Below are 11,206 nucleotides of genomic sequence, written 5' to 3' on the forward strand. Positions count from 1 at the left end.
ACACACACACACACACAAACACATATCTACAGAAAGAGAGAGAGAGAGATTGCAGAATTTATTTAACTTCTTGATAAATGAAAGAAACAAAAATGCTTGTAAATCACAAAAAAGAAAGTATCATCTAGGATGACAAAGGTTACTTTTGGGTGTGCTTTCTTTTTGAGATGTTAAAATAGTATCACATTAGATAAGGACATTAAACCAATGATTTTCCTACTTATTACTTCTCCCTCTACATTAAGAAGTATGTCCATCACTACTTGATTCTGTTTTGCTAGTCTGCAAGGCACTACTCATTTTTGAATTCACAGTCAAAGAGAGTACAGTACATTTATTCAGCCTTCCATTTGAAGGTACAGAGAACTGCAGCAGGAACCCTTGATTCACAGCCCAAGTTGAATAAAAGAACATTTCAAAACATTAAAACCAACAGAGTACCAGATTTATTATACTGGGAAAATGAACATTTATTTTGAGTTTATTTTAAGTATCTTTCTTGTTGCCATAACCTGTAGATGAATTACTTGAGAGATTCTGTGCTGAATGCTGTCATTATATTTAGCTTGAACTAATTGGATACAGGCTCAGAAAATGTTCAAATAATTCGTTACTATTTTCAGTGAATAATTTCTCCACAAGATGTAGAATTTGTATTATTTGTATTTAAAGTCCTTCCAAATTCCTTCCGGTAATATATTAGGAATCTAAAATTATAGTCTCCATATACTTATTCATATTTGTAATATATTCATTATCATAATCAAACTCAGTTTAATTGAATAGGGACATACTTAAATTACTGTTAACTCTTTTTGGAAAAAAGTTTGTTCTTAGCATCTTTGACTATTATTTCATTTTTTATAACTTCTATAACTATCATATTTTCTTATTTATTTATGTAATATTTGTAAACTTAATTCTTGGGGCTTCAAACTGTCCTCAAATCATAAAGTTAAACTTAGGAAAGTTTATCTTTAATACCTCAAACAGATAATAGTATATTTATATATAATTTCATTCTTTAGTTTGAAAATGATTTTGATCTGTGGGACCCATTACTGAATGCAATTCATCATGTGCGCCTGTGATTATAACAAGTCATCATGTACTCAGGTGATTATAACTGATTTAAGCAATATTTTAGAAGTGTAACGTATGGAACAGTTTTGATATATCAAACCAACAAAATAGTCTAGACTCAGCAATGGGTCATTCATATGCACTCCTGTTAATCTTTCAAAGTCATGATATAATTTACATTGACAGCCCTCCATGTCATAAAACTTACACAAAAGATGTATGCATCTTTTGTTTATTTTCTAAGGACTCAGATATTTAAATATTATCTTTAAATTTACAGCCTCCCTAACTTAAAACTGATCTCTTGAATTATGATTTTTATGTTCAAAAAAGGACTTCCTAACTTAACGCTCATCTCTTGAATGATGGTTTTTATGCTCAATAAAAATATTCTTTTTAAATGTTTTTGCCTTACTCAAAACGTAGCTTTTGCACTTATGCTGTAGCTAAAAGGAGTGGAATATCCTGCTTAATTCTTATATGAAGACTATTTTCTAACCTTTTCTGTTCCAAAATTTTACCCAATGGGGATTGCCAAATGTTTCTGTAGACATTTTGAGTGGTTCAAATTCTCCATCTCTTTCCTTGCATTTAACAATTTTTTTTTGTTTGTTTTTGGTTTTCAGATTTTCCCTTATCGTGAATATTACTGTTGACTTTCCCTGTTTTTGTTATTTTTAGATGTATAGTTGTATCTTAAGAGTTACAATTTTTGAACAACAATAAATCATACAGAACTTACCTTTATTTGTGTTTTTAAGTATTATTGGTACATATAGCTTATTTTATAGTTTATAAAAGCACAAGAAAGAACACTGGTTTTAACTTCTCCAAATTATCATTTTAAAAAGTACCAATGTTTTATTCTTTTATTTTATATTTTTATTTTTAATTGACAAATAATTAGTACAGTGTGACATTTATATATCTACATACATACATACACACACACACACACATATATGTATATATTTACAAGGTATGATTAGATTAAACTAATTAACAAATCCAGGACCTCACATACTTACTACTTTTGTAGTGAAAAGATTTAAAATCAACTCTTTAAGCAATTTTGAAATATACAATACATTATTATTTATTGAAGTTAGCATTTTTTTTTTTTTTTTTTTGCAATAGATCACTAAGCTTTTTCCTCTTAACTGAAACATTGCACTCTTTTGATCCACATCCCCTTATGCCCTTCCACCAGTCTCTGGTAACCATCATTCTACTCTCTACTATGAATTCAACTTTATGACATAATTCTTTTCTTTTTTTAGGCAAAATAGTATTCCACTGTGTATATATACACATTTTCTTTATCCATTAATCTGATGATGGACGCTAGGTTGCTTCCGTATCTTAGCTATTGTGAATAAGGCTGCCATGAACATAGGAGTGCAGACATCTCTTCAACATACTTTTTCAGTTTATTTGAATATATACCCAGAAGTGAGATTACTGTATTGCATGTCTATTTTTAGTTTTCTGAGGAAACTCCATATTGTTTTTCATAATGGCTCTTAGCCGGGCACAGTAACTCACGCCTGTCATCCCAGTACTTTTGAGAAGCCGAGGCGGGCGGATCACGAGGTCAGGAGATCAAGACATCCTGGCCAACATGATGAAACCCTGTCTCTACTGAAAATACATAAATTATCTGGGTGTGGCAGCGTGTGTCTGTAATCCCAGCTACTCCGGAGGCTGAGACAGGAGAATCGCTTGAACCAGGGAGTCGGCGGTTGCAATGAACTGAGATCGCACCACTGCACTCTAACCTGGCGACAGAGCGAGATTCAGTCTCAAAAAACAAAAAGCAAAACATAATGGCTGCCTTAATTTACATTCCCACCAACAGTGCAAAAGGTTCTCTTTGCTCCACTCCACTGGCCAACACTTACATTTTGTCTTTTTAATAGTAGCCATTCTAACAGGTATGAGGTGATATCTTATTGTAGTTTTAATTTGCATTTCCCTGATGATCAGTGATGTTGATCAGCTTTTCCTATACGTGTTGGCCGGTTGTTTACGTCCTTTTGAGAAGTGTCTCTGTAGGTCCTTTGTCTTTTTTGTGACTCGGTTATTTGTTTTATTGCTATTGAGTTGTTTGAGACCTTATATATTTTGGATATTAGCCCCTTATCAAATGTATTATTTGCAGATATTTTCTCCTGATTTTCTCCTACTCTATAGGATGTCTGTTCATTCCATTATTATTATTATTATTTTTATTTTTATTTTGAATGTGCAGAAGCCTTTTAGTTTGATACAATCCCAAATGTTTGTATATGTTCTTGCTGCCTGCGTGCTTTTGGGTTCCTAGACAATAAATTATTGCCCAGAACAATGTTGTGGAATACTTCCTCTATGTTTTCTTCTAATAGTTTGACAATTTCTGGCCTTACATTTAAGTCTTTGAGCTGATTTTTGTATATAGCATGAGATAAGGGTCCAATTTCATGCCTTTGCTTGCAGATATCCGGTTTTCCCAGAACAGTTTAGTGAAGAGATGATCTTTTCTCCATGGTGTTGCCTTGCAACCTTGGTAAAAAAAAAAATCAATTGACCATTAATTCATGGGTTTATTTCTGGGCTCTTTATCCTGTTCTATTGGTCAATCTTCCTGTCTGCTTTTATGCCAGTGCCATTCTAGTTGGATTACTATAGCTTTGTAATAGATTTTGAAGTCAGATACTGTGATGTCTCCAGCTTTGTTTTTTGTTTTGTTTTGTTTTTTCTCTCCAGATTGCTTTGGCTGTTTGAGGTCTTTTGTGATTCAGTTCAAATTTTAGGACTGTTTTATCTAAATTCTGTGAAAAATGACATTGATATTTCAATCAGGATTGCAATAAATCTGAAGATCACTTTGAGTAGTATGGATATTTTAACAATATTGTTTCTTCCAGTTTATGACCACAATATCACTTTAGATTTGTGTCTTCTATAATTTCTTTTATTAGTGTTTAATAATTTACAGTATAAAGATCTTTTACCTCCTTGATTACATTTATTCCTAAGTACATTTTTTTTATGCTATTGTGAATGGGACTGATTCATTAATCATTTTTTCAGGTCATTTGTTTTTAGGGTAAAGAAACACTGTTGACTTTTATGTGTTGATTTTGTACCCTGCACATTTGCTGAATTTGCTTATCACTTCTGATAGCTTTTTGGTGGAGTAAAGTTTTCATATATTATAAGTTGATGGCATTGGCAGAGACAATTTTACTTCTTCCTTTTCTATTTAGATGCCTTTTACTTCTTTTTCTTGTCTAATTGCTCTGGCCAGAACTTCTAATACTGTGCTGAGCAAAAGTTGTTTGAATGGGCAACGTTGGCTTGCCTCTGATCTTAGAAGAAAAGCTTTTCACTTTCTACCACTGAGTGTAATGTTAGATGTGAACTTTTTATACATGGCCTATATTATGTTGAGGTACATTTCTTCTATGCCTTATTTATTGAGAGTTTTCCATCATAAAAGGATGCTGAATTTTGTCAAGTGCTTTTTACACATGACCTTGCAATATTTGATTTTTAAGTGTGTCCTCAATAAAAGCATATGTCCCTGTAAAATTGGAAATTTTTGTTAATTATTTTTGTATGCTAAGAACCTAGTTCAGTGCCTGATTCATAAAAGTAAATTGAGAAATATTTCTTGGTTGTATTACTTAGAATTGTCTCCTAAGTCATAGAATATTTTGTAGTCAATTAGAAATGTTCTATTTTTTAAGACACATTTAAAGTGTATATTTAGATTACTTACTATGTTATTTTCTGATATAATTACTATTCACCCAAGTACTTTTAAGCAGGGTTTGAGTTAATAGATCTCTAGACTCATTTCTAAATATTTTATCTTCCAAAGTGTAAAATAAGAGCCTTTTAATGGAAGTAATGAATGGAAACTAGTAAAGTGAAAAATTCTGGCCAGTTACTGCCATGACCTATGATATCTGATTCTCCTAATTTAAAATAAGTCAGAAATGCAGATTTTTATATTAAATGTTAAATGTTGGAACTTACTAAACTTCAATAAATTTAGTCAGTCCAAATGAAACTCCTCTGTAGTTGAGATTTGGACTAATTGCTACCAGATCGTAACTTCTAGCCATATGTTGTTTTTTTGAGACACAGAGAGGTAGGTTAATGATAGTGTCACAAAAATCTAACTGGATAGGAAAGACTAAGTATTAATCATCCCTAATTCTTATTTTTCATATGTAAAGTCAGCGTGATAAAGTGCAATTAGTAAAATTAATCCAAATTCTTCATTGTCCAGAAGTAAAAGAGAAAGAAATTGTGTAATGTATTCTTATCAGGATGGAATCAGATGCTTGGAATCTTACTTTTTTACATAACTTTAAAGTCAATAGGTTTTGAAAATAGTGTCATAAAAATCTTCTTTTTTTTTCTCTGTAATGAAAGTTAATAACAAAAGGACAGGAAATCATACATGCAAAGTGATTCTCACAAGCAGAAGGGCAGCATCACTGTGTTTGTCTGAAAGGATTTTATAGGGTGGGTAGAATGATACGTATTTTGAAGGATGAGGAGGACCTGTAGAGATGGTTTTGAAACAGAGTTTTGACCTACAGAGATTGTTTTGATATCTCTTATATGAGATTGTTACCCACAGTGAGTCGGAACCCAAATATGAGGAAGACATTTTCAGTATTTAACTAAATAGTCAATCATCTGACTGATAGTCTGTGCTGGGAAGTACTGAAAAGTTATCCTGGAAAGCAGTTTGGGAGCTAAACCTTAGAATGCCCTGAATGCTAAGTCTTTGGAGTTTTTGATGCAGTGAATGGGGAGTCATGGCAAGTGTTTTTTTGTTTTGTTTTTGTTTTTTTAATTATACTTTCAGTTCTAGGGTACATGTGCATAACGTGCAGGTTTGTTACATATGTATACTTGTGCCATGTTGGTGTGCTGCACCCATCAACTCGTCAGCACCCATCAACTCATCATTTACATCAGGTATAACTTACAATGCAATCCCTCTCCCCTCCCACCTCCCCATAATAGGCCCTGGTGTGTGATGCTCCCCTTCCCGAGTCCAGGTGGTCTCATTGTTCAGTTCCCACCTATGAGTGAGAACCCATGACAAGTTTTTAAATGAGGACATAGGGGAGGTGACATCGTCAGATCTATACTTTTATGAAATTGATGTGAAATTTTTATGTTTATCTGAAAAGAGACATTATGGGGAAAAGGGAAAGAGTAAGTTATTACAATAAATCCGGCATGAGATAATAAAGGCGTGGTCTAGGACTGTCGGGGTGAATATACCGATTAAAACTAAAGAGAGAATTCTGGGAAATAACTGACCTTAGTGAGATAGATGATACATTTATTTAAGTATATTAAAATTATAGTACATAAGTAAAAAAAAAAGTTGTGATATACAAATGAAGCTCAGGAACAGGATGAAATATATATATATATATACACACACACACACATCCCCTTATACATATACAGACACACACACACACACATATATATGCATGCATAGATATATTCAAAGGTTGTACACATAAATGTATAATTGTAAAGCCTTAAGAAATATAAGGCTTAAAGAGCCACAAGGAAGGTGAGTTTAACCAAGGACTTTATCCTATGGTTCATAAAGGAGAGTCTAGAAAGGAGACAAGTGAGAGAAAATGAGCGAGAGGTCCAAGAGTATTCTGGAAGCTGAGGTAGAGTGATGTGAAAAGACAGAGCTCCAGAATTAGAACGTAGTTTGTCAAACACTGTAAGAAAGTTCAAGTAGGATGAACGCTGACAAAAACCACTCGATTTAGGAATTACATTATGATTGGGTCCAGAGGAAAGAATGAAGGAATGTAAAAGAATTATAATTGAGAAAGTAGGAGATGGAAACCAGTAATTTGTGCCAATAAAATTCTTGAATTTTTAACCTACCACACTGTTCTGTTAAATCCAATAATTTTATCATCTCATTCCATATGGTATTGATGGACACAGATTAAAGGAAACAAAATTTCTGCCAGAAACACATTCCTTCTTCCAAGAAAGGCACATGTTCATGATAATAAAACAAATGGAAAAGTAGGTAAGACCAAACATTTAAAAATGTCTGATATATTTATTGATTTAAATGTCACTGGAATTCTTTTAGATATTTATATAAATATTTGTTAGGAAAAAATATCATCAGTAAAACTTCAACTGAATTCAGAATTCTACTAGGAAAGAAATATGATAAGTTTAACAAAAAGGAATCATAGTGCATGTTTATACTAGCCACAATAGCAGAAACATTTATTGTAAAATGCAATAACTAAACACAGTAAAGTAAAAAAGCTTTGCATATTATGAACATTACAATTCTTTATATTCTCAAACCTCCGTTAAAGAACCAAAGTGAGAAGAGAGAGGTATTGAGTGAACCTCAAATGTTTATTTCTTGCTTGTGGTATATGAATGTTCTAAGCATAAAATTATACAATAAATTGTCTCTTGATGTAGGCTGCTAACATAAGTAGAAAAAAAATATTTATTTTTCCAACCAAATGTTACTAACTGTGTGCCAGGCATTGTTTTAGGCATCGTATAAGTAACAGAAAGCAAAATCAAGATGTCTGCCCTCTTGATACATAGGATCTAGCTGAGATAGATTATTAATAAATTAAAAACATAAACAAGATGTAATAGGTTTCAAAAAAGCTATTAAAGTAATAACAGGTTATATTCAAGAGTAACTGCAGGAAGACATGTTTTAAATAAGGTGATAAGGAAATACCTCTTTGGGGAAGTAATATTTGAGCTATAATGATAACACCAACCTAGTCCAGTAAAAACCTGGGAAGCAGCATTGTAGGAAGAATAAAAAAATGCAAAGTTCTTGAGGTAATATATAATTTAACATATTCAAACAACTGATAATAAAAAATAGCTTTTAAAGTACTTACTATATACAGTACTTTTAGAGGTTTTATTATGTTTATTTTTTGTAATCACAGTGGGATGTAGATGTCAGTATGAATCCCAATGCACCATTATAAAACTGAGCAACAGAAAGCTTAAGTAACTTGCAAAAGATCATACAACTAGTAGGCGGAAACACTTGACTGAAACTATTGTATGTATTTTCAGAATCCAAGCTCCAAACCATTATATGTTATATTGCCTGTATGATCCATATTTTTGGCAGGTAGACCTGTCCACCGGTGTCAAAACCCAAGTCTAAATCAACTTGTGATCTGATCTTCCTCCTCACTTTCTATTTTACAGAAGTTGCTATCATCTGCCTCATTATCTAGAGACCTGTGTATCATCCTCATTTTCTCTCTACTTTAGTTCCGAATTCAATCATCATATCCTCTTAAAATTTAATGTCTAAATGCATTCTGAATAAGACCTGTTTCTGCAAATATCACAGTAGAATGTACATTCATCTTTCACTAGCATTGCTGCATTAACACTATAGTTTATCTTGCTCAGTTTTCCCATGCCACCTCCTCATTCACAAGCCATTTTCCATATTGTCATCAAAGTGAGCATCCTAAAAACATGATCAGGTCACTCCTCTTCTTAAAAACACTTTAGTTTTTCCCCATTGCCCTTAAGATGAAATTCAAAATACTTAACATAGTTTCAAAGTAGGGTAACCATATGTTTTGTTATTTCTTAGTCTCAATTTATGTCATTATTTTTCAGTGTAATTCTTAATTGCATCCCCACTATTCTAAAACATATCCTGGTACCTTAAGACCTAGTCCAAAGTTATTGCTCCAGTCTCATTTCTGACCTCTCCATTCAACCCATACACTTAAACTCTATGGTATATTCATATTGGATTGTTTGTAGTTCCTGAAGTGTCTCAAGCTTTTTTTTTTTTTTTTTTTTTACTTCCATTAGAACAGCCTAGGCATTCTGCTTATAGCTTTCTACTTATCACTCACTCTTCCCAAATTTACTGCCTAATTTCTACTCAGTTTTAGGTCTCAACTTAGACATCCTTCTAATTCAGCTCTCTGGCTTTTCTACCAAAAGAATAAGCTAGGAACCCTTCCTAAGTATGTACTACTGCCTAATTATTACATATATTCACCCAAGTATTTTTGCCTATTTTGCTATTGGTACCATTCACAGCAGTATAAGTTCTTGCAGACAAGGAAAATATCCCCGTTTGTTTAACTAGCTCCTGGTCCATATTCAACATATAATACTTCCATTAACTGGTAAGATTCTTTTAGTTCCATATAGGAGCTCTGTATTCTCAGCACTGAGGATGATTGATGCCCTACACAAAGTACGTTCTCAACACATGTTTATTAAGTGACTACTTTAATGCACAAATGAATACATTGGTGTTTGGGGCCTTTAATAGTGAATGGAACTAATTTTAATTAGCGTTGCTGTTTAAGGTGATATCAATAGGATTCAGATGTGTGGAGATGGGAAGAGTTCATTTCCCACAGGATAAGCACTGTAGGTTACAAAACAGTTCTGTATTTGAAAATATAGTGTGTCAAATGGTAATGTAATTGAACCAAGGAATGTTTGTTTGTTTGCTTCCTTGTTTTGAAGAGTAAACATAGCATCACATTATCAGGGGTTCCAGCACTTTATTCTGGCTACTCTCTTTAACTTGGGTTTAACATATCATGGCTTGGTCTTCTCCAGGATACTTCTTACACCTCGAGAATTAGATTTGCCCTCAAATTCACAGGAAAACCTACCTATCTCACAATAAGAACAGCTAATTCCAGTCATCTCCAAGCCACTCACATGAGCTGTTCAAGTTAAGCACTCATAACACCTAGGTTTGTAAATTAGAGAATATATTATGATTTCATAAACATAGACAAAAATGTGGAACCACTTTCCTATCCTTTGCCTTACCTTCTCCCTATATCTCAAGTGAAGATGCTCTTATAGTGATAGTCATCTCAACTAGATAGACACTATAGATACACCTGAGATGGAAGGCTTCCCTTCCATGAGAACTAACAAATTTGTTACATTAGAAACAGGAGCTTGCTTCTGTTGCCTCAAGAAGTGAAGGTTGATTTCTTATTTTCTCAGCTGTATAAGTATTCCTAGTAAAGAGAATTTGTCAACAAAAGAAACTAGAGTTTTTGAGGTTGCCATTTGTTAAATAGAAGCTTAACTTACATTCTCAAGAAACTCTTCAAAACTTAAACACATCTGACTTTTGCTCTCATACCTTCATTTATTAAAGGGAAAAAAAGTGCAACAGAATTTTTAAAAAGAAACCATCATACATCATAACACCCCCCAACTCATAAACATTCAAAAATACATAAACAATTTAGATGTGTGTGTGTGTGTGTTTGTGTGTGTGTGTATGATATACAGAAGATTGGTTGCAAACTGATACAGCAAATGCAATTTATCAGTTAGGTGGAGAAATGAAACTAAGATGATGAACAGCTAGAGACTACTGGATGTACAAAGCCTGTTTTAGTCTGTTAGGGCTTCTAGAACAGAGTTCTGTAGACTGGGTGGCTTATAGACTCCAGATGTTTATTTCTCACAGTCTGGAGGCTGGGGATTCCACATTCAAGGTGCTGGAAGATTTGGTGTCTGGTGAGGGCCCATTTCCTAGTTCATAGATGACACATGGTAGAAGGGGCAAAGGGTTTCTCTTTTTTAAAAGGACATTAATTGCATTCATGAGGGTTCCACCTCCATGACCTAATCACCTCCCAAAGGCTTCACTTCGTAATACTATTATCTTGGGGATTAGAATTTCAATGTATGAATTTTGAGGGGACACAAACATTCAGACCATAACAGGTGCCTGTCTCCCTATTTTTTTGTTCTCACCCATGAGAATATTTAAAAGCAGGTCTTCTTTGCAGTGTTATGGTACATTGTGTGACCTTAGGGTTTTTTTTTTTTTTAACATTTGATTCAATGATTTTTATTTGTTTCCATTATGATGTCTCTTCTTGTGTGAAGAGTAAATACATGCTTAATGCACAAAAAAATATTAACCCTTCTTCACTATTGGGTGTTTTAACTGAGAAAATGTGGTTGTGAAAACAAAAGGGCAATTTGAAAAATATAATTATCAGTGAAGTAATGACACATTTATAGCCAAGAACCGTATGGTAAGATTTTTTTT

General features: G+C 33.2%; 1 protein-coding gene across 1 annotated transcript in view; it reads left to right on the plus strand.

Moving 5' to 3' along the window:
* Positions 1 to 11,206, plus strand: part of LOC105529082 (potassium channel subfamily T member 2-like) — a gene marked incomplete at its 5' end in the record, with an annotated part of 125,131 nt that overhangs the window by 31,760 nt on the left and 82,165 nt on the right. Inside the window, 2 exons of the mRNA XM_011966131.1 lie at positions 33 to 51; positions 1,765 to 1,766. Coding sequence (XP_011821521.1) covers positions 33 to 51; positions 1,765 to 1,766 — 21 coding nt within the window. The remainder of the gene's footprint in view (positions 1 to 32; positions 52 to 1,764; positions 1,767 to 11,206) is intronic.

This window comes from Mandrillus leucophaeus, unplaced genomic scaffold (assembly GCF_000951045.1).
Source record: "Mandrillus leucophaeus isolate KB7577 unplaced genomic scaffold, Mleu.le_1.0 Scaffold748, whole genome shotgun sequence".
Taxonomy (NCBI): Eukaryota; Metazoa; Chordata; class Mammalia; order Primates; family Cercopithecidae; genus Mandrillus; species Mandrillus leucophaeus.